At 57.8% G+C, this 27,276-nt stretch overlaps 1 protein-coding gene across 2 annotated transcripts; it reads left to right on the top strand.

Annotated features, from left to right (window-relative positions):
• Positions 1-1,731: 1,731 nt before the first annotated feature.
• Positions 1,732-23,555, top strand: VSX2 (visual system homeobox 2). Of its 2 annotated transcripts, none has more exons than XM_055133405.1 (5): positions 1,732-2,101; positions 3,277-3,361; positions 7,006-7,129; positions 22,164-22,344; positions 23,005-23,555. In XM_055133405.1, the coding sequence occupies exons 1-5, from the start codon at positions 1,732-1,734 to the stop codon at positions 23,307-23,309; spliced, it is 1,065 nt and encodes a 354-aa protein (XP_054989380.1). In that variant the 3' UTR covers positions 23,310-23,555. The 2 variants fall into 2 exon arrangements, with proteins under 2 accessions (XP_054989380.1, XP_054989379.1); XM_055133404.1 differs by having other exon boundaries at positions 22,948-23,555.
• Positions 23,556-27,276: the final 3,721 nt, after the last annotated feature.

Below are 27,276 nucleotides of genomic sequence, written 5' to 3'. Positions count from 1 at the left end.
AGCCGCGGGCACCACCTACTCACTCACATGTTGTGTGCACCCACTTGCACCCCAGCTCCACTGGCTAGGAAGGGGGTGGATGTGTGAAGGAGGCCTTCAGATCCCAGAGCCTTGCCAGTGAGGTGTTGAAGCAAGGTGCCAAACGAATGCTGCAAGGGCCACATAAAAGGCTGGGCAACATGGGCTGGGTCAGGCAGGCACTCTGTGAGGCTGAGAAAGGAGGCCCTGGACCAAACAGTGCTCCTCTCCCGGTCCCCTCTTGCCTGATTTCCTGCTCTGGCAGTATGGATCAGACCAGTGGGTGTGAAGATCCACCTATGCACAGCCATCTGCCCCCGCCCCCCCCCCGTCCCCTCCTGGCCCCAGGGCAACCACAGAGGGTCCTAGATCCCTGGGCAGGGCTGGGGAACTGGGGGTGGGGTTCATCTATTCCAGCAGCTGTCTCATCAGGAACTTCTGGATGCAATCTCCCCAGGGCCTCCCTAAAGCAGCGACCCTGTCTTTATGCATCTTCAGACAACACCTCCAACTCTCAAAATGTGTTAAAAACTGCTTATGAGGGGCTGGAGCTATAGCACAGCAGGTAGGGTGTTTGCCTTGCACGCGGCCGACCCGGGTTCGACTCCCAGCATCCCATATGGTCCCCTGAGCACTGCCAGGAGTAATTCCTGAGTGCAGAGTCAGGAGTAACCCCTGTGCATTGCCAAGCATGACCCAAAAAGAAAAAAAAACTGCTTATGAGAGCCAGGAGCCGGGGTGGGGGTGCCAGGGGAGACATCCAGGCCTCTCCAGCCCAGCCCCGCGCCGAAGAGGCAGGGGACAGGCACTCCCAGGTCCCTGTGACTCATGCTCCTGCGTCTGCATCCCATCACTTTTGCTTAACACCTGGGGTGGGGGGGTTGTCCCCTCCAGCAGGAAGCCAGTGCCCACCTTTGAAATTCAGACCCTCCTCTCCAGGTGAGGATCCCACTGCACCCCTTGAACCCCAAGTCAGCCTGCCCAGCTGGTGGCAGTTCATCCCTCAGGAAGGACTGGCATCTGGCAGACTGAGGACCCCAAGCCCTGTCCCCCTCACTCTGGGCTCCGCATTGATTGATCACAGAACCCCGGTGTCCAGCTCAGCCAGCGACCAGGCACTACTCCAAGGTTGAATGGATGAAAGGGTTTGTGAATTAGAGGCCTCTCCAGGGGGGCTGGTCGCACTCCACCTCTCCAAAGGACCCCTCTCCTAGCTCCCAGGGCTCTGTCCCCCAGAGCTCTTTGCCCCTGTCCAATGGGAAAGGAGCTGAGGACAGCAGGGGAGGGGGGGGGTGTGCAGTCCCGGCATCTTCCTCAACCCACCCTCCCGCGAGGGGCATGTCCCAGCCAGGCTCCCACCTCCTCCAAGGGCCCGGAGCCTTGGGTCTCATCTGGGCCCAGAGAAGGGAGAAGGGGAGCTGGGGGCGTCTGACTCTGGGGGTCCCACTGCTGTCCTGGGACCTGGCCCCTCAATGCTGTGGGAGCTGCCAGCTTTTTGGAATTCCTAATCGCTCCTGGTCCCAGTGATTGGCTGCTCAGCTCTGACCCCACTTGGGCTGCCGCCTGGTTGGATAAAAGGGGAATCTCCTTGGGGCTCCAGAGCATTAGACACGGGCGGGGGGCACCTGGGACCAACTTCGTGAAGCGGGGAACCCGCGGGGGGTGGGGGGAGCAAACGACCCGCAAGCCTCGGCCCCTGCAAAGAGCCAGGAGATGACGGGGAAAGCGGGGGAAACGCTGAGCAAACCCAAATCCGAGACAGTGGCCAAGAGTACCTCGGGGGGCGCCCCGGCCAGGTGCACCGGCTTCGGCATCCAGGAGATCCTGGGCTTGAATAAGGAGCCCCCTAGCTCCCACCCGCGAGCTGCCCTCGACAGCCTGGCCCCCGGGCACCTGCTGGCCGCGCGCTCCGTGCTCAGTCCCGCAGGAGTGGGCGGCATGGGGCTGCTGGGGCCCGGGGGGCTCCCCGGCTTCTACGCGCAGCCCACCTTCCTGGAAGTGCTGTCCGACCCGCAGAGCGTCCACTTGCAGCCTTTGGGCAGAGCATCGGGGCCGCTGGACACCAGCCAGACGGCCAGCTCCGGTAGGTGAGCGCGAGGCTGCGTGGCCGCTGACTCGGGGGTCCCGGAGCCCCCAGCCGTGCGCTTCCCCAGGCACCGCATGACCTCCTCCGGACGCAAAAGTTCGTGCCAGGCCGAGGGGTGGTCGCCAGGGTCTGGGGCCCACGCGCCCCGCGAGGATGCTCCCCGCGCCCTCCGCCTCGCGGGCCCCGGCGCTTGGCGGCTGCCGCGCTGTGCTCTGGCCCCGGCGAAGGGCCGGGCTCTGCCGCGGCGCCCAGTCGGGGCTCCCCAGAAGGCCAGGCTTGGGTTGTCGGAAGCCACCGGGCGGGCTGAAGTCCCTTCCCCTCTTCCAGTTCCAAGGTTCCGGGGGACTTCAAGGTTCTGCGGCCTTTGGTGGGGGACCCGCGCCCGGAGACCCGGGTCTACTCGGTGCACGGGCGGCCCCGGCTGCGGGGCCCAGCTCCAGCCCCGGCTCCGGTCCCAGCCCCAGGGCTGACAAAGTTGTCTCTGCGACCTCCCGCAGCGTCGGCCCGGCTGGGGGGTTATTTTTGTCCCCTAAGAGCTAGGGCGCCCAGGCCACCGCTACGAGAGCCGCTTTGCGCACTCGGGGGACCCCGGGTGTCCCCGCCGCGCTTTCCCGGCCGTGCCCGCTTGGGCTTTGGGTCGCGCTAGAAATCACCCCTCTCCCGCCGGGTTTTCCGTTGTCGATTTCGTTTTCTCTTTGTTTTTATTTGGAGGGAGGGGATAACGAAAAGTGGCGCGTCGCTGTGTCTCCAGCCTGGCGCGGGGCACGCCGTGCGGCCCCGGGAGCGGGGCTGCACCCTGGGGGACCCGCGGCCCTTCCCCGCGCGCAGCTCCGGGCGCCCGAGCTCAGTTCCTCGGGGCCAACTTTGGTCCCGGCTGCCCGGCTGCGAGCGCCGGCGAGATGCGGGGCCTCAGGCTCCCGCGGCCCCTGCTCCGAGCGTGCTGGGGCCTTGCTTGGCCTCTCTTCCAACGAAATCGATTCCAAACGCCCGGCTTCGGGCGCGGGGTGTGGGCAGCGCCGGCCGGGGAGGAAAGCGCCGACCCCTCATCTCTCCGGGAGACCGAGCCGCTGCCCGGGGAGGGGCCCGCGTGGCGTTGGGGGGCTCCTAATGCGCCCGGGAACGAACGAGCGCGCTTCCCATTCTGCCGCCTGTGTCCTCCGCCCGCCTTTCAGATTCTGAAGATGTTTCGTCCAGCGATCGGAAAATGTCCAAATCGGCATTAAACCAGACCAAGAAACGCAAGAAACGGAGGCACAGGTAAGGGTCCCGCGGCGAGTCCCTCGACCTCGGCGGTCCGCCTGCCCGCACTTTGCCAGGCCCCCTCTCAGGGGATCGGGGTGGCTCGAACCGTCTTTTCAGCAACTGCAAATTTGGGGTGGTCGCGGGCTGCGCCCGGGCAGGGAAATAGATGGGCGCTGTTTGGAGGAACCCGCGCCCGGCGCCCGCGAGCCAGGAGGAGGATGCGCGGCTGCCGGTGAGACGCACAGTCCAGGCTTTCTCCGCCTTGGCGAGACTGCAAGGCCCCGGGGTCGGGGTCACGCCCGGAAGGTCGGGAGGAGGATAGGCGGGAGCCAGAGACGACCCCCCCCCCCCGCACCCACTTGTTCGCGGAGCCGCGCTCACCTGGCGACTGGCCTTCTCCTGCTCCCCGTGTCCCAACGTCTGCCCCCTGCTCGGGCCAGCGCCTCTGCCTCGTCCGCGGAGGTCCACTTGATCACCCTTTTAGCCTCCCGGTCCCCCTCACCCCCCCATATCTGCACGAATGGAAAATGTTCCCTGGCTTCTCTTCTGTGCGCTTCAGGTTTCCTTGTCTGCAAAATAGGGAGGTGGGCGAGAGGGTGGGTGCAGCCCTCGCTGGAGTGGAGGGGACTGCACTGGAACATAGAGCTTTTAAAAATACCCTAAAATAACCGGAAAGTGCACCAAGTTAGAGTTCCAGAGGTGCCCGAAAGCCCTTGAAACCCTGTCCAGCCCGTGGTGTTTCCTCAAGCTTCAGTGCTCGTGTGAGAGGGTTCCAGGGAAATAGGGAAGGGCACCCCCCAAAAACAACTAATTTCCCTGGCTACTCTCTGCGAGGCAGCAGCCCCCACCCGGTGGCTTGCTTCCCCAAACTACTCTCTGGGTTCCCTCAGCCACACTTCCACCTTCTTCTTGGGGGCACTTCCACCTACTTCCCCTTCCCTCATTTGTTCTCAGCATCTTTCGCCTTCTTTCTCCGGGCACTTTCCTGCGCTTCCCTGGCAGAGCTGCCAGACTGGCCTTACCCAGGGCCACCCCGCTGCCCTCAGGGAGCCAGGGTCCCAGGAAGGGGAGAGTGGTGACTGGATTCCCCCAGTCTTCGCTTCCTCCCTGCCTGCTCTTCTGTTTTGTTTTAAACGGAAGCAATTCGTTTGAGTCATGTTTCAATAACAAAATTATTTTTCATTGAGCAAATCTTCATTAAAACACCTCATTGGTCCCCCCCTCTCTCCTGCTCGGGTGCGGTGGGGGCAGACAATGGGTTCCGCTCCCCTAGCAGTGACAGCTGTCCACCCTGGGACTCCTTCTGTGGAACCCGTGAGCCACTCGGGTTCGTGCAGCCTGAGAAGGCACCGACCTGCCTCTCCCCTGCATCAATCTCGCTAGCAGACCTGCAGCCCAGACCCCTCTCCCCGGGGCCCAAGACCCTCTGTCCTCCCCTGCACCCTCTCCACCACAGGCTTCCCTGTCCCTGCCCGAGGTTTGGGATTATTTTGATGCAGGGTGACAACAGTAACCAGACAGGAGAGAGTGGCTACTGATTGCTTTTCATCCATATAGAAATGTATTTTCTGAGCTTCTCTCCTTTGGGGCTTCCAGGCAAGCTGTCCTGGAATCTGAAGGCAGGAGATGGGCATCTCTTAGCTGCCAGAGCGGTTCAGGCTTAGCAGAGGTTGGAGCAAAGAGTGGGGATGGAGGGCCAGAGAGAAAGCTGAGCACAGGCATTGCATGCAGGAGACCGTCCCTGACACAGTGTTTGTCTCCCCACTCCCCTCCTGGCACTGCCAGGAGGGACATGGGGACAGGGACACACACACACACACACACACACACACACACACACACACACACACACACACACACACACACACACATAGACCCTGCAGTGAGGAGCAAAAGGAGCCCCTGAGCAGAATTTGTTGTGGCCCCCAAATCAAAGTCAACGAACTAACAAAAAGAGTGGGGGTGAAGCAGCAGCCTTGTGGATCTCTGTTCCCTTCCCTTGCTGGGGCACCATGGCTCCCGCACAAACTGGGTCCAAAGGGAGCCCCAACGGGTTTTTGGTTCTGCATTCTGGGTTTAGAGTTTGGAACACATTGTGAGGACATAGATTTAGTCGTCCTCCACCGTCCCCCAGCTTCTGAACATCAAAGCGTTGACAGGACTAGCTCTGAGACTAGAGTTTGCCAGGTTGGGGGCTGGTTTTCCATTTGAGCTGAGAGCTCTTCCAGCCGCACTCTGTGGCTGGGCTGTGCACGGAACACCACCGGCTTTCTTTCGCTTTCGGGGCTTCGTTGGAAAGGATGAGAAGGATGAAGTATGGCTTGGGGTATTTATCTGTATGCAAGGAAAGGCTGGAGAGCAGCAGATCTTTGAAATTCAGAAGTATTAACTTTGTGTATGCGTAAACACCCCATCCCCTTCCCAAGAGAATAGGAGAAACGATTTAGAATCAAAGCAGTCAGGTTCCATAAAGAGCAGTCTCTCTGCCTCCCGTGCTCAGCCCCATCCTCCCCCAAGATAGGCATGAAACCATGAAACCCACAGACCCCAGCACAGCAGCCGGCTTCCGCTGGGGTGGGGGAGGGCAGCACTGCGGGGGGTCCCAGACCCCACCCCACCCCAGCCGGCCTTTCTCAGAACCTTCCATTGTTCCCAGCTGGACCGGGACCTCTGCCCTGGGCTTGTGAGCTCAGGCTCCCCGCTCACCTGGAACCTGGTGAAATTAAGGTCCGAAAGAAAACGTGTGGGAGGGGATATGGGATGGTTTATGCAAAAAAAGGGATCCTGAGCCAGCTCATGGGAGGCAGAAATTAATGCGTAGGAAGCTGTTCATTCGCACCCTCACAGGGGCTGCGTGTGGCAGGGCTGAGTCTAAAGCTGCTTACGGCCCCACTAGGTCATTGTGAGCAGCTGGGGAGGGGCTCAAAGGGAGCCTTACGGCTGGGGGCGACCTGAATGGGACCCACTCTGCGAGTGGGCTGCTGGCAAGGTGGCTCTCGTCTCCCAAGCACAGGAAGTGGGGAGTTCTCAGGGCTGCTCTTGGGTCTGGGTGGGTGCAGAGGATAGAGTACTGGCATGAGTTGGGGGTGGAGATTCAGCTGGGGTGCTAGCTGCGTCGGACCCCTGTGGAGCCTCCCCTCAGTGCACGATCACTCAGCAGGTGGGGTACTGAGAGCCCCTCTGGGAGCAGGTGGGGTACCTGGTGCAAGCCTCACCCCCTGGAGAAGGGAGAAGGACCCTGCAGGGCTCAGCATCTTTCCCCACAAAGCACCCCTAGAAAGGTTCCCAGGTGAACTGTCAACTGTCACTGAGAGATGAGATGACGCCCCTTCCCCCACCTCACCACACACACACACACACACACACACACACACACACCCCATACACACAAGACCTCTGCTGGAGAAGAGGCCAGGGGTGTAGCTGTGTATGGGTGTGTTTATGTGCATGGGAGTGCATGTGTGTGTGCGCGTTTTGTGCCTGTGTGTTCATGCACGAGTGTGCGTGTGCAGTCATGTGTGTGCCAGTGCCTGTGTGCCTGTGTGTATATGTCCATCAACTGGAGTGGCCAGGAGTTGGAGGACTGATTATCCAGGGGCCGTTCTGTCCCCTTCTGGCAGACTCTTCCCAACCCTGAGTGTCTGGTTTTGCCCCCTCAGGACAATCTTTACCTCCTACCAGCTGGAGGAGCTGGAAAAGGCTTTCAACGAGGCCCACTACCCAGACGTCTATGCGCGGGAGATGCTGGCTATGAAAACGGAGCTGCCCGAGGACAGAATACAGGTAAGAGTCCCAGGACGGGCTCTGCAACGGCCTGGCACCCCACCTGCCGTCCTGGCCCTGGGGTCTCCTGGGAGTGGGGCCTGGGGGCCAGTGGGCATCTACTGCACTGAGGAAGAGGAGGAGGAGGAGGAGGAAGAAGAGGAGGAGAACTAGGAGGAGGAAGATGGATAGCTGGAGGAAGAAGAGCAGGAGGCGGAAGAGGAAGAGCAGGAGGAGAAGAGGGGGATCAGGAGAGGAGGACGAGAAGGAGGAGGAAGAGCAGGAGGACGGATCCTGGGGGCACTGGGGGGAGTGAATTCTGGAGAGTCTCCACCAGCCAGGGTCTCTGCTACGACAGTTGTCCCCTGGGCTCAGTGGAATGTCTGCTCCCAGGTCTGAGGCACCCAGGCCTCGATGGGGGGAGGGGGTGGTCAAAGTAGCTTCTGGTTGGCTTCCCCCTCCCCGCCCCCTCCCAGGCTCCTTTCTCCTCTCCCCACGGAGCCTGGCCTGAGCTCCTGTTCCTTGGCACCTCTCAGCCCCCGGATGTGGCTGGCACCTGGGCCACAGGTGTGGCTCATTGAAATCCTCCAGGTTCTGGATCGGGTCTGGGGGCTTGAGTGAATGTGCCCGCAGAGTTCCACCTGGAATGACCAGGGAAATGTCCCCACCCCCATTAAGTCCCTCCTCCTCCTCCTCTGGGACATTGAGTAGCTTCACTGGAGAAGCTGAGGCAACTGCAGGGCTGGCCCCTGCAGGGGGCCTGGGACCCCTTCAGAGTACAGAGAGCAGCCAGGCCACCATTCTCCGAGAGAAGAGGAACTGATGGTTTCCTTAGACCCCTGGTGGGGTGGAAGGAAGGACTGGGGTGGGGAACATTCCAGATTTGGAGCCAGGGCCCCGAGCAATAGTACAGCAGGTAGAGTGCCCGCCTGGCACATGCTGACCTGGCTCAATCCCTGGCACCCCACATTCCGGAGCACAGAGTCTGGAGTAGGCGCCAAGCACAGCTGAGTGTGGCCCAAATACCAAAAGGAGGAGAGAAGAAAAACTCCAAAGGTTTGGAGCCGCCTTAACTGGACAGTGACCCTTTTATGTGAATGAAACAGACATGGAAATGAACTGTTCCAGTCAGACAATCATCCAGAGAGCTTGGGGCGAGCAGGGGCGGGGGGCAACGGGGGGGCTCTGCTCCCTAAGACCCCTTGCATGCTCTCAGTCAGTGCTTTTGCACTAAACTGGGGAGTAGGGGCAGGGCTAGAGAAGGGACCAAATAAGGGGTGTGGCTTGCTTGTTGTCCTCATTCCTGAGAATGAAAAAGGAGTCATGAAGTGAAGAGTCTGCCTCTCCGCTGGAAATCTATTTGGAACTGCAGCCGGTGACTTTAGTCATTGACACTAATTACTCATAAGCAGATTGTCTGTTTGCTGCCTTCGTCTTCACTCCCCCTCCACTGGGTTCCTGTCAAGGGGGGAAGGGTGGTTGTTGATTCTGAACAGTGTGTCAGTGTGTGTGTATGAGTGTATATGTGCATAAGAGTGTGAGTGTGAGAGTATGAAAGAGTGTATATGAGTGTGTGGAGGGTGTGAGTATGCATGAGTGTAAGATGTATGTAAGTATGTGAGTATGAGTCTGTTGAGTGTGTGTGGTGTGTGAGTGTGCAGATAAGTGTGTGTATGAGACTATGTGAGTGTGTGGATGAGTGTGTGAGCATGAGAACATGTGTGTCTGTATGAGAATGTATATGAGAGTGAGTGTGGATGAGTGTTATGAGTATGTGTGTCTCTGTGTGAGTGTGTATGAGAGCGTGTGTGTGAGTGTGAGTGTATCTGTCTGAGAGCACATGTATGTATCAGTGTGAGAGTGAGTATCAGAGTGTATGTGTATCTGTGTGAGTGTATGAAAGCATGTGTGTATGAGTGTGACTGTGTGTATGAGAGTGAGTGTGTACAAGAATGTGTGTATGGCAGCGTGGGAGTGTGTGTATGAGAGCGTGTGTGTGTTTGTATGTGAAAGCGTATTTGAGAGCATGTGTGTCTATATGTATGAAAGTTTATTGTGTATGAATGTATGAAAGCATGTGAGTGTATGAGAGCATGTGTGTATATATGAGTGTGTATATCAGTGTGAGTGTATGAGAGTATGTGCATGTGTGTGTATATAGAGCATGTGTGTATGAGAGTGACTGTGTGTATAAGAGTGTGTATGTGAATGAGTGTCAGTGTGTTAGCTAGCATGACAGTGTGTGTTTGTGTGTGTATGAAAGTATATGTGTATACTTCACATTCACTCATGAGTGTATGAGCATGAGAGTGTGTCTGTGTGTAAGAGTGTATATGAAAGCATGTGGGTGTATGAGTATGTATAAAAGCATGTGTGTGTGAGTGTGACTGTGTGTGTATAAGAATGTATGTGTATATGAAAGCATGTATGTATGAATGAGTGTCAGTGTGTGAGCATGAAAGTGTGTGTGGAGCAATAGCACAGAGGGTAGGGCATTTGCCTTGCACGCAGCCGACCTGGGTTCAATTCCCAGCATCCCATATGGTCCCCTGAGCACCGCCAGGAAGAATTCCTGAGTGCAGAGCCAGGAGTAACCCCTGTGCATTGCCAGATATGGCCCAAAAAGAAAAAAAAAGTGTGTGGTGTCTGTGTGTATATGAAAGTATATGTGTATATAAGTGTGAGTGTATGAGCATGAGAGTGTGTGTAAGAGTGTGTATGAGAGTATGTGTGTATGAGTGTGACTGTGTGAATAAGAGTGTATGTATATGAGCGTGTGAATCTGTATGAATGAGTGAATGTGCGAGCATGAGTGTATGTATCTGTGTGAGAGTGTGTATGAGAACGTGTGTGTATGAGTGTATGAGTGTCAGTGTGTGAGTGTGAAAGTTTGTGTCTGTGTGTATGAAAGTATATGTGTATATGAGTGTGAGTGTATGAGCATGAGAGTGTATGTGTGTCTGTGTGTGAGTGTGTATGAGAGTGTGTGAGTGTGTGTCTGTGTATGAGAGCATTGTGCATGAGTGTAAGTCTGTGTGTAGGAGAGCATGCGAGTGTGCGTGCGTGTGTGTGGGGAGCATGTGTATATGAGTGTGACTGTGTGTGTACTGGAGCATGTACTGGAGCGTGTACTGGAGCGTATGGGTGTGTGTATGAGGCAGCCCCAGCCAGTCCCTGTGTGGAGGTAACATCCCCCTCCGCCTGCTCTTAGTTAACACCCCGTTGGTCCTGCCAGGCCCCTGGGCGGGTGGTAGTTGTCCTGCTGGAGGCCACGCCGGCCCTCCCGCTCATTCGCCCGGGACGGGGAGGACCTGCCATGGGCTCTGGGGTGGGGACAGCAAAAGAGAGACTTCCCGAGGGCTTTCTCTGGCCAGACCACCCTGAATGTGCCCCGACTCGTCTCTTCATGGCTTTGAGCACCCTGATCTCTGAGCACTGCGTGGTCCCCCGCTACCTGCTACCCCAGAAGGTGATTGGGAGTGGTCAGGTGGCCCTGCCCCGGTGTTCCTCAGAGAGCCTGGGACAGACCTGGGTGCGGACCAACAACCAGCAGCTTCCATTTACCCGGAAGTTCCCACCTGCTGCAGGGAGGACGTCCGGGAGGCAGAGAGGTGTGGGCAGCAGCTAGGACCACTGGCCCCAGGGCCACAGGCACAGGCCGAGGCAATGGCCCTCACCCTGCAGAGCTCATTTGTGATAACAGTGTGTGAGGCACGGACAGAGGCCATGAGCTGTAAGTGTCACCAACCCCGGCGCGTCCTCACACCTGCCCGGTGCTCTTGGCTTCAGCTCTGATCTCATGAAATCCTTCTGACAGCTGGTGGGCACAGACTATGAGCCTTCTCTTTCATAACTGAGAAACTGAGGCATACACAGAGACTTACCCAAAGCCATCTAGCTAGAAGACAGGGCTGGGGGACGGGGACACCCAGGTCAGTGTCTAGAACCCTGCTTCTTGCCTTTGAAGTCTGCTTTGACTTGAAGCTGGCGGAACAGAGAAGGTTCGAGGTGACATAGGAGAGGTCTGTAGCAAACCTTTACTTTGAAAAAATAACGTATTTGGGGGAGGAATTGTTGGACCAAGCTGGCAATGCTTGGGGCGTCCCTCCTGTGCTCAGGAGTGAGCCCCTAGTAGTGTTCAAGGAACCTTTTTTGTTTGGTTTGGGTGTTCACACCTCACAGTGCTCCAGGTCTACTCCCAGTTCAGTGCTCAGGGGCTGCTCCCGGCGGTGTGTGGAGGACTTTGTGGTGCCAGAGATCAAATCAGAGTCAGCCACTTGCAAGACAAGTGCCTCAGTCCTTTACTGTCCCTCTGGCATATAGAGCAAACCTTCTTTATAAGAGTCAGTATGGAGGGGCAGAGACTCGCCTGGCACGCTACTGACCCATGTTCAGTTCCCGGCGCCTGTTCTCCTAGGCACAGGTACCCCAGCCTCCTAATAGTACCCCCAATCATTGTCTCTCAACTCGTCAATGGAGGGGGCACCTCCTGGGAAGACAGAGCTGCTCTGGCAGATCCCCGGCCACTGTTCCAGACTCTGTGTGTGTGTGTGTGTGTGTGTGTGTGTGTGTGTGTGTGTGTGTGTGTGTGTGTGTGTGTGTCCGGGTGGGGCTGGAGGGTCATTATTAGAGCTTTCAAGGCTGAGGTTGGTCAAGGCCCTGGGTCTGCACCCCTATGCCCATCTCTTAGCTCTTCACCTGCAGAAGGAAGTGTGGGGCTGCTTCCTGGGGGGAGGGGCTCCTCTGGGACCCTCCCCCCAGGGCTGCCCTAGACACAGCACAGGTGAGCTGTCACAGTCCGAGGAGGCAGGCAGGCCCCATGTCCTCACGGGGCCAACAGGAAACCCTGAGTGTTGGGTGGGGGGGGCTCGGGGGCTGGCTCCTGCCTCCTGAGCGCCCTATGGGCCCGAAGCCAGGCTCAGGACTCTCCTCCCGTCCCGTCCCGTGCTCTGCTCAGACTCTGCCCCACCTGTACAGTAACAGCCTTCTCAAGTGCCCCCTTCACAAAAGAGGTTTTTTTTTAATTTGTTATTCATTTCTGTTTTGTTTTGGTGGGCCACACCCAATGATGCTCAGGGGTTACTCCTGGCTCTGCACTCAGAAATCAATTCCTGGCGGTAACTCAGGAACCGTATGCGATGCCGGGGATCAAACCCGGGTTGCCTGCATGTGAGACGAGCACCCTCCTCGCTATACCGTGTTGCTCCAGCCCCGGAAAAGATTCTTTAAGTTACAAAGAAAAAAATTGCAATGAAGGCATGAAGAGCCTTCCCCTGCCTTGCCTCATGGAATCCTCGTAACAGCAGGATGAGTTGGAGGCTCTTGGGACCCCATTTTGGGGAGGAGGAAATGGAGGGGCTGAGCCGGGGTGGGTCACGCTTCACTTTGAGTGGGAGAAGGCCGGGGAGGGGGCGGGCGGGGCTGTCGGGGTAACGGGCAGTGACGCCCAGGTGGCGCGGAGGGCTGGGAGGAGCAGGTGTTCCAGGCTCCATTCCTTCGGGGAACCCAAGCACATGCTGGGCTCACTTGTTGATTCTGTGGCTTTTTTTTTGTTTTTGTTTGGATCACACCTGGCGGGGCTGCGGGGGGGGGGGTGCATATGGGGTGCTGGGGGTCTAACAAACGCAGGTTGACCACATGCACACAGCCCTACCCGCTGTACTGTCTCTCCAGCCCCAATTATGTGTATTTTTTTCTTTTCTTTTCTATTTTCTTTTTTTCACTTTTGGGGTCACACCCAGCGATGCTCAGGGGTTACTCCTGTCTCTGCACTCAGGAATCACTCCTGGTGGTGCTCAGAGGACCATATGGGTTGTTGAGGATCAAACCTGGTCTGGCCTATTGTAAGGCAAACGCCCTATCACTGTACTATTACTCCAGCCTGTTTTGTTTTTTTTCTGACAAAAATTGTTGCCTGCTTGAAAAGGCCAACATTGCAGAGAAAATAAGCAGGGAAAGAGCGGGACCCAGGCCCTCCTGGGAACAGTGATCTGGGGGTGAGGGGGGTGTCTCTGTCCAGCCCTTCCACTCAGCCTGTCTCTAAAAGCTTTGGGGTGAGGTTTTATCTTCTACAGGTCAGACTTTACACCTGGGAAAGGGTTGCGTCATCTCAGCGGGGATGCGTGTTAGAACTGCCGGACCAACGTGATTTTATTATGATGATTTTAGAAAGTGGAAAGGTTTATTGGAAAGTAGAAGAAAAAGGAAAAGGACTCCCCGCCTGGGGAGGAACTTAGTATAGGACTCAATTCTGTGATTTTATTATTATAAATTTATTGTTTGGGGCCAATCCCAGCAAGTAGAACCTGAGCCCCCACCCCGACCCCCGCCCCGTCCTTGGGCTCAGCCTGCAATGCAAGTTTGGCAGCTGTCTGCTATTTATTATCACTATTTTTCATTTTTACTTATTTTTATGGTTTTAGGGCCATATCCGGCAGTGCTCAGGGCTTACTGCTGCCCCCTCAGGGGTCACACCTGGAGGGGCTCAGGGGACCATATGGGATGCTGGGGTTAAACTCATGCAAGGCATGCAAGGCAAGTGCTGACCCGCTGCGCTATCTCTCTGGCTTCATCATCATCATCTTCATCATTATTACTTTGCGGGTGGAGGCTCGAGGCCTGGCCTCATGCGGGGGGAGGCGTGTGCTTCCCCGTCGGGCTGCCCCCCTAGCACGGCAGCCTTTGTGAAAGCACTGGGTCGAATGGAAAGCGCGGGTAAATCGGAGAGGAAGCAAGTGTAGTCTTGGGGGGGAACCCGGAGTCGCCTCGCGGGTAGAGCTGCCCCCTCGCGGACAGCCGCGGTGCTGCAAGGCCTGGCCGCTGCCTCGGCTGGGGAGGGCGGCGCGTGCTGAAATACGGCGGCAGAAGTGCTGAGTGCGTGAGGCAAGTCCTTAAATCACACCAGCAATAAACCCAAGTTAATCAGCGTCCAGCAGAGGAGACGGGAGGAGGGGAGGGGGGAAGCTGCGGGCGGACAGAGGCAGGGCCGAGGACAGGACAAGTGTGGGTGGCAGGATCGGGGGAGGGTTGGGGGGAGGCGGCGCCTAGAGGGACTATTTAGGTCCCCTTAGAGGGGCCAGGCTGGGCACGGCAGGGGCGCGGGGTGGGAGCTGTGTGCGCACAGCCTGGTGGCTCAGGGCTGGCCCTCCCACATGGGGGAAGGAGCAGGTGGTGCGCCCTGGGCAGAGCTGCACCCTTCTAGGAGAAGCCTTTCCTGGGACCCCCAGTTCTGGCAGAACAGGGTCTGGAAGCCCCTGTCTGGGCTTTCTGGGGCCCCACTTAAGGAGTTTTGCTGCTCCCACCCTGACTCAGCCCTTGTGTCACCTTAGGTCCCTTCTTTTTTTTTATTATTGCTTTTTGGGTCACACCTGGCAATGCACAGGGGTGGCTCCTGGCTCTGCACTCAGGAATTTTTCCTGGTGGTGCTCAGGGGACCATATGGGATGCTGGGATTCGAACCTGGGTTGGCTGCGTGCAAGGCAAACGCCCTACCCGCTGTGCTATCGCCCCAGCCCCTTCCTTAAGGCCCTTCTGAGGCACAGGACACCTGGGAGACAGCGTTTTGGGTGGGCCTGACACAGGCCTCCTCAACACCCCTGTAGGAAGAGCAGAGTCGGCTAGAAAGGTGGGCGAGGAGGAGGAGGAGGGCCTCCCAGGCCTGGGGGACCCCGCAGGGCACAGGGGGGATCTAGTTTATGGTGACACATGTCATCAGGCATTTGCTGGAAAGCAAAGCCTCATCTGGCTGAGATCTGCCCACAAATGTTTTCGGGGGAAGGGGTTTGGGGCCACCCCCCAGTGGTCCTCAGGGGCTACTCCTGGTTTTGTGCTCCATGGTCTTCCCCCTGGGTGCTCAGGGTTCCGTGTGGTACTGGGTATCAAACCCGGGCCTCCTGCATGTGAAACATGCACTCCAGCCCTTGGAACTATTTCCCTAGCCCCTCGCCAAACATTCTTTAGCTCTTCTTATGCCAGGCATTTCTCACACAATTTTCAACCTAATTTTCACAGCAAAGTTGCAAGGAAGGCAGGGCTCCAGGAAGAGAAAGGTCTGGAAGCTCAGGGGCTGGAGAGACAGTAGGTAGGGCACTTGCCTTGCATGTGGCTTATGCAGGTTTCATTCCCAGCATCCCACATCGTCCCCCGAGTCCCTCCAGCAGTGACCCCGGAGTGCAGAGCCAGGAATGAGCCCTAAGCACAGCTGGATGGTACCCAAAATACAACATTTAAGAAAACAATAAGTAGGAGCTTAGAAAGGTTAATAAATGCACCCAGGTGAAAAGGGCTGCTGGGATCTCCAGCCAAGGTCTCCTGCTCCTGATGATGGCCCACTTGTAGGGAAAGGCCCAGACATGTCATGTTTGGGGACCATGACATTTGGGGATTGAACCCAGACCTGTTGCATGCAAAGCGTACACTCAGTCCATTGAGCTTTGTCTCCAGGACCTTATAAAAGTCTAAGTTGGGGGCCGGAGCGATAGCACAGTGGGTACGGCATTTGCCTTGCATACAGCCGACCCAAGTTCGATCCCCGGCACCCCATATGGTCCCCCAGGCAGTGCCAGGAGTAATTACTAAGTGCAGAGCCAAGAGTAACCCCTGAGCATCGCTAGGTGTGACCCCCCCCCAAAAAAAAAGTCTGAGTTGGTTTTTGTTTTGTTTTGGCTTTAGTTTTGGGATGACAGCCGGTGATACTCAGGGATTACTCTTGGCTCTGCACTCAGGAATTACTCCTGGTGTTGCTCAGGGGACCACATGGGATGATGGGATGCCAGGGTTCAAACCCAAATCTGCAAGGCAAGCATCCTACTGGCAGTACTATCTCTCCAGCCCTTTCTCTTTTTTTTTTTTTTGAGGGGGGATTTGTTTGTTTGTTGGATGATCACACTTGACATGCTCAGGGCTTATTCCTTGCTTTGTGCTCAGGGATCACTCCTGATGGGACTCGGGAGACCATAGGAGATGCTGGGGTCCATAGGAGAATTGGTCCAGCCACATGCAAGGCAAGCTCCCAACCTATTGTACTGTCATAACTCCAGCCCTGTGGAAGTCGAAGCTCTGTCGGGAAGGGAAAAGAAAGGCACGCAAGAAGATTAGGGTTAATTCCGGTCCCTTGTTCTCTTTCCCATTGAGACACCACTGCTCTCCTGCCAACTGTCCTAAAAAGAAACCATGTTGGATGTCCAGGTCTCCTCCAGAAATTGGAGCAGCAGCTGGTCTTCTCGGAGAGCCAGGCATTCCAGGAGCCCGTTACGAGGGCCCGCCTGACTCCTGGTTTGAGCGACCAGCTGGCCCAGCTCCCCTGGGAGGGTCTGTGGCCAAAGTCTGACCCACAAACCAGTTATTCATTTGCCTGACTTAGAAGGTTCAGGAAAATAGAATCTGTTTCCAGGTCCCAAAGAGAATCTGAATGAAGGCTGAGTCTGCTCCTGCTTTTTTTGTGTCCAAATCAAGAGGCTGTTTTCAGGCCAGGGATGTGGCTCAGTGACAGAGCATTTGCCATGTATGTGTGAGGCCCACCCAGGGTTTGATCCCCAAAACTGTGAAAAAAACAAAGGCCAGAGCAATAGGGCAGCAGGTAGGAGGCTAACAGCAGTAAGCCCTCAGCACACTTGGGCATGGCCCAAAAACCCAAAGTCCATTCTTTTTTTTTTTTTCCTTTTTGGGTCACCCCCAGCGATGCACAGGGGTAATTCCTGGCTCTGCACTCAGGAATTATTCCTGGTGGTGCTCAGGGGACCATATGGGATGCTGGGGATCGAACCCGGGTAGGCTGTATGCAAGGCAAATGCCCTACCTGTTGTTCTATCGCTCCAGCCCCAAAACATCCAAAGTCCAAACCATATAAAAACAAGATGTTTCTAGATATTTGTGGGTCCTGCAGAGGTGGATACCCAGCCACCCACACTGGTATGTGTATGTGTGTGTGTGTGTGTGTGTGATCTTTGGTCTCTGCCTTTGCATTCAATCCCTTTTCTAAAACTCCTAAATCTAACCCAGGCTGAAAACGGACAGTTTGTTAGTTTTCCATCAAAACTCACTGGCTGCCAAATCAATAAGGTGGGTTTTTCTTTTGGCTTTTGGGTCACGCCCAGCAATGCTCAAGGGTTACTCCTGACTCTGCACTCAGGAATGACTCCTGGCGGTGCTCAGGGGACCATCTGGGATGCCGGGGGTGGAGCCCAGGTTGGCTGTGTGCAAGGCAAAGTGCCTCCCCGCTGTGCTATCACTCTGACCCCAACCAAAGAGTTCTGACCTTATTATACTCGGACCTTATTGTACTGACCTTATTATACTCTTTTGTTGGTTGTCTTTGGGCCACTCCCAGCAATGCTCAGGGCATATGCACACTCGGGAATCTCCTGGTGGCCCGGAGAGACTATATGGGGGGCGGGGGATCAGCCCCAGTCAGCCCCAGGCAAGGCAAGCGCCCTCCCCACTGTTCTGTCACTCCGACCCCTGCCCCCTCACTACACTCTTTGGCTCTCTGAGTGTGGGCCTGTGTCCATTTGACTGCAGAAATTAAGAGCATGTGGGGCTGGAGCGATAGCACAGAGGCTAGGGCGGCCAATCCGGATTCGAGTCCCAGCATCCCATAGGGTCCCCTGAGCACCACCATGGGTAATTCCTGAGTGCAGAGCCAGGCAGAGCCAGGAGTAACCCCTGAGCATCACCGGGTGTGACCCAAAAAGAAAAGAGAGAGAGAGAGAGAGAGAGAGAGAGCATGGGTGGCTTCTGTTTCAGTAGCTGCCCGAGGTTAGAACATGTGGTATGTGCACACAGATCTAAAATCCAGAACATTCTGGAATCTGACTGCAGAGTTCCTGTGAAAGGTGCCGGGGACTGACTGAGACCTTGTGGCCCGCTGTTGCCTTTTGTTTTGTTTCATTTATTTGGTGGGGGGGGGGGGCACATCTGGTGGAGCTCAAGGCTTACTCCTGATTCTGTGCTCAAAAATCAGTCCTGGTGGGGCTTGGGGATGCCGGAGAGTGAATCCAAGCCCAACCACTGTCTTATCACTTGAGCCCCCAGTTGGGTTTTTGTTTTTCTTTTTTAAACAACGCATGGATTCGGGGCCAGAGGAATAGTACAGAGGAAAGGGCATTTGCCTTGCATGCAGCTGACCGGGGTTCAATTCCCAGCATCCCATATGGTCCCCCAAGCACTGCCAGGAGTAATTCCTGAGTGCAGAGTCAGGAGTCACTACCCCTGAGCGATGCCAAGTGTGTGTGACTCAAAAATACAAAAACAAGTAAATAAATATTTTTTTTAAATGGGGGCTAGGGGCTGGAGAGATAGAACAGCGGGTAGGGCATTTGCCTTGCATGCAGTCAACCCGGGTTCAATTCCCAGCATCCCATATGGTCCCCCAAGCACCACTGGGGTAATTCCTGAATGCAGAGCCAGGAGTAACCCCTGTGTATCGCCAGGTGTGACCCAAAAAGTGAAAAACAAATGGTTTAAAATGGGGACTGGACGGTGGGGCTGGAGCGATAGCACAGCGGGTAGGGCGTTTGCCTTGCATGCGGCCGACCCGGGTTCGAATCCCAGCATCCCATATGGTCCCCTGAGCACCGCCAGGGGTAATTTCTGAGTGCAGAGCCAGTAGTAACCCCTGTGCATCGCCAGCTGTGACCCAAAAAGCAAAAAAAAAAAAAAAAATGGGGGCTGGACAGGCTGGAGCAATAGCACAGTGGGTAGGGCGTTTGCCTTGCACGCGTCCGACCCGAGTTCAATTCCCAGCATCCCATATGGTCCCCTGAGCACCACCGGGGTTAATTCCTTAGTGCAGAGCCAGGAGTAACCCCTGTGCATCACCGGGTGTGACCTAAAAAGAAAAAAAAATGGGGGCTGGAGCAATAGTACAGTGGGTAGGGTGTTTGGTTTGCACACAGCCAACCCAGGTTCGGTTCCTGGAATCCCATATGGTCCCCGGAGCACCAACAGAAGTGATTCTTGAGTGCAGAGCCAGGAGTAACCCCTGAGCATCGCCGGTGTGACCCAAAGAACCAAAAACAAAACAAAACTAAAAAACAGAGCATGGATTCTCCAGGAAAGTAGGGGCTCCACGGGATTGTGGCTGACTTTTGGATTCATAAAGGATCCCCTCCCAGTTGGCCAGACTTGGTCCCTGGATTCCACCACCAAGGAACTGGTCTTGGCAGGCTTGGGGGGGTAGGGGGTGCTGGAAACCTGATCTCACACGTCTATGGGTGGCTTGTCAGTTTCTCTCCGGAGGCAGCTCGGAGAGGGCGACCCAGTGATGAGGCCACGCACAGTGGGACGGGATGCTGCGGCCCTGGGATGCACAGTGGGACGGCCGGGACGGAGGGCTTGGGAGTTGCAGCCACGGGCAGCACTGGCGAGAGCGCGCCACCGCGAGGCCAGGACATGGCACCAGGAAGCCTCAAACTGCAGAAACCCTCCCTGGGGCCAGGGAGGTGGGGCGCGGGGGTACCCGCTCCTCTGGGCGCTGTGTCCAGATAGGGGGCACAGCCTTGCACACGGACTTCCCGGTTGGCAGGACGGCGCCTGTGGTGCCAAGATGCATCCCCCCAAAGTGGGGTGAGAGGTCATTTTAAAGTCTAATAGGGGCTCGGTGCCATTTACAAATGAAGAAATGCAAAGAGGGTCCCACATACCTCGGTGAACTTAAAGGTATGCATGGACCGCGCGGGCTTTCTGCAGCCGGCGGAGTGGGCAGGCGACCACGCAAGGCTCCTGGGGCAGCGAGGGTCTCCGGGATGCCGGGCTGAGAGGCCAGGGGCGCCCTCTGCTGGACACGCTCCGCCCAGACAGGGAGGGGCCGCCAGCTGCTCACTCCGCCCTCTGGTGGCCGCGGCGGGAAGTGCTGGAAGGTGCTCCTGCAGTCGTCGTCCCCCGCAGAGGGTCCCCCCCACCCGCCAGCCTGGGCCTCCCGTCGGCGGCGGAGGCAGCAAAGGGTTAAGCTGTCAGCGGCGCGATGTTAAACAGGTGTCAAAGGCGCCCCATATATCTGCAGATTGAAATCAAATTCTTTGCCGTATAAAAAGATAAATTACCCAGGCGCTGCCGCGCGTCCCACTCATCACGCCAGCGCCAGACGGCAAGCAATTTTTTTTTTTTAATGTGCTAACGACCTAATCAAGCAATCAAGTCGGAGAAGATTGCAGAGTGACCGGGGCAGCCATCTGCCGGCGAGCCCCGCATTCATTTCCCGCGCCCCCGCGCCGGGCGGGGACGCGCGGGAAGGGAGCTGCGGGGCGGGGTGGGGGCTGGGGGTGGGGGGAAGACGGGGGAAAAAAATCCTAAACAAATTAACACCCAATTTTGCCCGTCTAATTAGTTAAATGAGAAGTGCTGGGGGTCCCCCGGGGAGGGGCCGGCTCTCGGCGCGGCCCGCGCGGCCTCCCCAGCATTAATTAGCGCGGGTCAATGCCGCGGCTCCCGGGAGAGCAGCCGCTTTAATTTCCCGTGATATTTCAGTGCCTGAGGCCCATCGATTCAAACTGAAATTAACTTATTTTTCAATCAGCCCAGGGCTGCCCCTGGGGGTGACTCTTCTTTTGCCGCCTCCTGAATAGAGCTGGAGCAATTTTTCATCAAAAGCTGAAACCTCCGGCGTGGGGCGGGGGAGGGGCCCGCGGGGAAGGGGTGGGGGCGCCCGGGCCGAGGGAATGGAAATCGCAGAGGAAACGAATAGGTTCCCCCTTACTGCAAGCCCCCCACTACCGCGGGCCCCCCCCATCAGAAGCCCCATGTGAGGGGACCCCAGGGGTCTTCCCAGCGCCCACCACCGGTTCCCTGCCAGGCGTCTCCAGGGGCGCAGGCTCCTGCTGGCCTCTGCACTCCCCGCCTGCCCCCCCCATAAGCCCTCCCCCTCGCAGGGCAGGAACCCTGAGCTCTTCTAAGAGGGGCTGGTGTCGGCAGTCAGCCCTAGGGCGCCCTCGAGCCTCCAGACCTTGCGCCAGCCAGCCTGGGGGTCAGAGAACATTCCCAGGGGTCCCTTCTGCAGCTGCACTTCTACTTTCTAGAGCTGGATGCAGTGGCCTCAGCAGAGGTGCACACACATGTGCACACGAGCGTGGGAGCACACACAACACACATGCACATGCAGCGGGAGCCCCTGGAAAGGAAAGAGCCCCTTAGTCCTTCCACAGCTCAGACGGAGCTTTCTGCTGTCAGTCCCTGGACGTCCAGTCTGGAAGGGAGTGCCCAGGGCTGGGGGGGGCGGCCAGCTGGGGGCGCGTCTCAAGGGCTGCCTGTGTCCCCAAGGGTTTAGGTGAGTTCCCCAGGGGTGCTGACAACTGTTGAAAGACCCCCCCCTTGGTGGACACTCAGGCTCCTTGGGTTTTCATTCTGTCCCTGCAGCAATTAGTCCGTTTTTTTTTTTAGCTCTTTTGGGGGTCGTACCTGGCTCTGCGGGTGGAGCTCAGGGGTCCATCTGCAGCTTTGGAATTGGAACCTGGGTTGCAGTCACAGCTACACGCCTAACTAACCTTGGCAGGATCTCTCTGCCCCTACTTTATTTATTTGGCTGGGAAGAGGGGACCACACCCAGCTGTGTGTTTTGGGCTTACTCCTGCCCCTGTGCTCAGGGATCCCTCCTGGGGGGGGCTCAGGGGTCCATCTGGCGTCCTGGGGATTGTGCAAAGCAAGCACCTTCCCCCACATCATACTCTCTCCCTGCCCCCAGGGGATGGAATGTCCAGGTAGCAATGTCTTACCTGGTCAGTTTGGAATGTCCAGGTGGCCACCCACGGTGGAATCTTTGCTGATCCAAGGAAGGTTAGAAACGCTTTTATCCGGTATGGGCAGGTCACCTAAGCCGGGAGCCCTTATGCCTCGGCCCCTTTCTGCCTGGAACCCCCTTTTATTTTGGTTTTTGGGCCACACCTGGCAGTGCTCAGGAATGTTTCCCCATGGTGCTCAGGAGACCATATGGGATGCGGGGATTGCACCCGGGTGGCCCGGGGTCCCTGCAGCCCCTACCTGGCTGGGAGGCAGGAGCCTTGTCCTGCACCCCCCCACTGGGCGGAGGGTCTCGCTCACTGACCCCGCGGGTCTGCGCCTGCAGGTCTGGTTCCAGAACCGGAGGGCCAAGTGGAGGAAGCGGGAGAAGTGCTGGGGCCGGAGCAGCGTGATGGCCGAGTACGGGCTGTACGGGGCCATGGTGCGCCACTCCATCCCGCTGCCCGAGTCCATCCTCAAGTCGGCCAAGGACGGCATCATGGACTCCTGCGCCCCCTGGCTGCTGGGTAAGAGCCCGCGCCCTCCCTGGGCTGGAGAGCGGGCTCCCACCCCCTCCTCCCGCACCCCTCCGGACCAGAGCCCCCCCCCAGCTGGCCTGCGGTTGTCCCTGCGTACCCCCCCGCGGGGTCCTAGGCGAGCGGCAGGGGCCAGGACGGGAGGCCCAGTGTGGCCTCGCCGCAAGTGGGCTTGCACGAGGGCAACAGCCCTGCCTGGGCGCCCAGTAGACCCTGCGTCCCTTTGGCCACTGTTCTGGCTTAGCCCCAAGGACTTCTCCCTAGAGCTCCGTCATCTGTCATTTGTCTGATAGATAAGCCATGCCCACTTTTTTTTGGGGGGGTGGTGCTAAGATCTGGGGTGTCCCGGCAGGGAGAGGGGGAATAAACGGCAGTGAATGCTCAGGGAAGGAACAGGACGTTTCCGGAACCCAGGGACTTGGCTTGGAGGGACCCCCTGCAGGCCAGGGCCCTACTGCTGGTGTGCACCCCTCCCGCGCCCCCCTCCTGCACCCCTCCCACCGGCCCCCCTCCCCGGGACGCGCGACCGCGGGGTGGGCAGGAAGGTTTCTACCGTCCTTAATTCTGGCCTCTCTCTATCTTTGCCGTTTTCAGTTCAAGATGGCTTTCCCAGGCGCTTTTCTAAACCCGAATACCAACAATTCTTTTTAGGGATGCACAAAAAGTCGCTGGAGGCCGCGGCCGAGTCGGGGAGGAAGCCTGAGGCGGAGCGCCAGGCGCTGCCCAAGCTGGACAAGCTGGAGGCGGAGGAGCGGGGCGCTGAGCCCCCGGCGGCCCTGTCCCAGGAGGAACTGAGGGAGAACAGCATCGCGGCCCTCCGGGCCAGGGCTCAGGAGCACAGCACCAAGGTGCTGGGGACTGTGCCGGGGCCCCCCGGGGAGCCCGAGGACGACGAGGCACTGGACGAGGACAGGCCCTCGGAGCCCAGCGCGGCGCCACTGGAGGACGTGGCTTAGGCCCGGGACTCGGCTCGTCGCCCACGGTCCTGGGGCGGTGACCTCTGAGGTCCGGTGTGGCCGCCGGCCCCACGGACCCTCCGGGCAGCGACGTCAGACGTTCAGACACAACTTGGCTGCGGCCGAGGCTTTGGTCCGCGCCGGGGTGTCCCCGACCGAGTCTCCCCGGCCCAGCTTGCCCCCTCGGAAGCCTCTGCTGCCCTCAGCCCCGTCCAGAGCTGACCCGCATCGCAGCCCCCAGCCCCGCTCCCCAGCCCACCCCCTCAGGCCACACTGGGTGCCGGGCACTGCCCGGGGGTCCGGGCCAGGCCCTCAGCAAAGCTCCGCGCCCAGCCTGTGCCTTGGGGGGGGACCCAGCCGGGGGCCGTGCTGGGTGAAGGTCTGACCCCTGCCCCTCCTCACGTGTGCAGCCCACATGAGACCTGCAAAGGGTCTGCCTGCTCCCGGCTGTCCTCCAGTGCCGGCTCCCCAAGGTCCCCCTCAGGACCCCGCCCTGTCCACTTCCGGCCTGACCCCTGAAACACACATATACACACGCGCAGAGCCAGCCCTGCATGTGGCCACTCACCATCACTCCAGGGCTGCGTCCAGGGCCAGAGTTCCCCCCCCCCCGCCCCCAGAGGCCTGTCCAGGGCACATACAACCCTTTCCCTGCGCGCTCCCAGCGACCAGACCCCAGAGACCTCCAGTGGCTCCCCGCACAGGTGGGCGGTGCGCCCCCTCCCCCGGCTTCTCCAATAATGCCCATTCGCATGTGCACCTGCCTCGAGTGACCCAGGCCAGTGTGCAGGGGACACCTGGAAGCCTTGGGCCTCAGGCACAGCCTGCTCCCGGCCATCCCTGGGGACCGGCTGTGGGGGGCTCAGGGAGGCCCCAGGGGGAAGCCTTCCCTGGCTACCAGCTGTCCGTGCTCAGGCCGCAGCTGTGCCCTGGCACTGCCCCCCATCCTCCCACCCACGTCTGCGGGGGGCTGTGGGCGAGAGGGAGCCCCGGGACACTGACTGTGGCTTCTGGGTCCAAACCAAAAGCTGATTCCTCCTTGGTCGCAGCCCGGGACACCCCCCCCACCCTCCCACCCCCATTCTTGTCTTTGCCCCCTGCTGGTTTGAAGGGTTAGACGGTAAACCCCCGTCTAGATGGTGTAAATAATGTACAGAGAACGGAAAGAAGGAAACCGGGTGTGAGGTGTTTGATTATGGAACCGGACGAACTTCTTAGGTATTTGAACCTGTGATTTCTGTGCCATTTTCTGTAAAGATACAAGTAAGAATAAATAGGATCTGACATCAGTGGGGAGGGGGCTGGCGTCGTCTGTGGGCGAGAGAGGGGTGTGTGTGTGTGTGTGTGTGTGTGTGTGGTGTGCGGAGCGTAAGAATAGAACCCAGGGCCGGAGCAATAGCACAGCGGGTAGGGCATTTGCCTTGCATGTGGCCAACCCGGGTTCGATCCCCAGTATCCCATATGATCCTCCCATCATCGCCAGGAGTAATTCCTGAGTGCAGAGCCAGAAGTAACCCCTGAGCATCGCTCAGTATGACCCAAAAAGAAAAAAAAAAATTAAAAAAAAAAAAAGAATGGAACCCAGAGAGTACTTTTAGACTGAAATGACTAGTGTCTGGAGCCAGAGTAATAGCACACAGGGAGGCTCTTGCCTTGCATGTGGCCGGCTGAGGTTCGATCCAAATCAAGCCATACAGTCCCCTGAGCACTGCCAGGAGTGATTCCTGAGTACAGAGCCAGGAGTAAGCTCTGAGCGCTGCTGGGTGTGTCTCTCCGCCCAAAACCAAAAAAAAGAAAAAAGGAAAGAAAAATAAATTACTAGTATCTGCTCAGAGGCCCAGAGACTGCCTTCCTTCCGGGCGCTGGCAGGGGGGGACCCTCCTCCATTGCAGGCCCAAGTAGTATAACATCCCGGACTTGGAGTCCTCAAGTTACCATCTCCACCCTCCCTCCTGGCCCCCACAACAGGCCACGCCCACCTTTCTGTTCCCAGCTCCCGTAAGGGGCAGCATCCTCTGCACCCCGGGAGAAGCCCACCCTGGACCCCCGGTTCTGAGTCTCCCCTGCGACCGGCACATGAGCACTATCAAACCTATGACTCAAAACAGCGGTGGCCAGAAGAGAGCTCTGCTGACCCTCGGCCAGGCCTCAGAGGTCGGAGAGGAGCCCTGGGCTCAAGGAACCCCTCAGCCGCTTCACACTGGCCGGTCCCCTGCATGAGACGCTGTCTCTGAAGGACAGGTGGTCAGGGGCCCCTGAGCTGCGCTGGGCCCATGCGTCACCTCCCCAGCCGCAGAGTCCGCCAGCCAGCACAGGTCAGGGGTTCTGCACCTCCTCCGTAGGGGAGGGAGAGATGCAAAGGAGTCTCTTTTGGTTTTTGGGTCACACCCGGCGATGCTCAGGAATTACTTCTGGCTCTACACTCAAAGCACTCCTGGAGATGCTTGTGGGATCAGATGAGATGCCAGGGATTGAACTCGGGTCGGCCGCGTGCAAGGCAAGCGCTTTAACCGCTATGCTATGGCTCCAGTCCCGTGAGCAAGAGCCTTGCAGTCTAGTTCAGAAGGGAAGGACATCGCCTTGTGCGCACCCGTCTCAGGTCCACTCCCCAGCACCAGACATGGTCCCCTGAGCCCTGCCAGGAGCAGGCTGTGAGCGCGGATGGATGTGGCCCCCAAACAAAAGTAATAAAACCGAAAACAAACCCATCCCCTGCCTTCCCCCGCCCCACATCCCCGGAAGTCCCAAGGCTCTCGGTAAGCTGTTGAGAGCTGTCCAGTGTCGCAGGGTCCCCCCCACGCCTTTGGTTGGTGTGGCTTCTCCTCTGCTGCACGTCACTGGGTTCTCTCCCAGCCCCTCCTACCATCTCTGTCCTCTTCACTCCGGCCAGCAGTGCAGTGGCCCGGGCAGAGAAACCACCCACAGAGTGACTGCATTTCCTTCCCTGCTTTGTTCTAGCTGGCTGCACTCAGGGCGGGAAGAAGGAACGTTCTCTCCAGGGCAGGGGGAGCCTGAGACCAAGGCTTCCCGCCGGGATGGTGTGTGGGCAGCCCGGAAGCACAAGTCCCAGGGGGTTTATACAATGATTGCTGAGCACTGTGGGCCAGTGTGCAGTCCCCCGGGCTCCCCTGAGCACCACAACAGGTGTGTGTGTGTCACCTCTGGTCTTCGCAAGAACCTAAGGAGCATGATGGGGGAAACTTTCCAAAAATAAGTAGAGTTAGCCCCTGAGAGACTCGGCACCACACAGCAGGGAGGGCACTGGCCGTGCATCTGACTGACTCTGGGTCGATCCCAGGCACCACATATGGTCCCCCAAATCCTGTTGCAGTGATCTCCGAGCACAGAGCCAGGAGGAAGGCCTGAGCACAGCCGGTGACACCCCAAAACCAAACCCACGCCAAACAAAAAGAATTTGAGAATGGGGGCTAGAGAGACAGTGCAGTGGCTAAAGGCGCTTGCCTTGCATGTGGCTGACCCGCGTTTTGATCCCTGATACCCCGAATGGTCCCAGGACCCACCAGGAGTGATCCGTGAGCACCGAGCCAGGAGTAAGCCCTGAACCCCACTGGGTGTGGCCCCCAAACAAAACAAAATGGGGCCAGAGCCACAGTACAGCAGGTAAGGCGCTTGCCTTGCAGACATCTAACCCATGTTCGACTCTTGCCACTCCATATCCCGAGCCCACCAGGAGTGATTCCTGAGCACTAAGCCAGGAGTAAGCCCTGAGCACAGCCAGGTGTGACCCCCAAAAGACAAATATAATAAAAATATAAACAGGGACCGGAGCAATAGCACAGAGGGTAGGGTGTTCACTTTGCACGTGGCCGACCCAGGTTCAATTCCCAGCATCCCACATAGTCCCCTGAGCATTGCCAGGAGTAATTCCTGAGTGCAGAGCCAGGAGTTAACCCCTGTGCATCGCCGGGTGTGACTCCCCCCAAAAAATAAATAAAATAAAAATAAA

The sequence above is a fragment of the Sorex araneus genome, chromosome 3 (assembly GCF_027595985.1).
Source record: "Sorex araneus isolate mSorAra2 chromosome 3, mSorAra2.pri, whole genome shotgun sequence".
NCBI classification, from domain to species: domain Eukaryota; kingdom Metazoa; phylum Chordata; class Mammalia; order Eulipotyphla; family Soricidae; genus Sorex; species Sorex araneus.
This window is presented reverse-complemented; position numbering and strand designations above follow the sequence as displayed.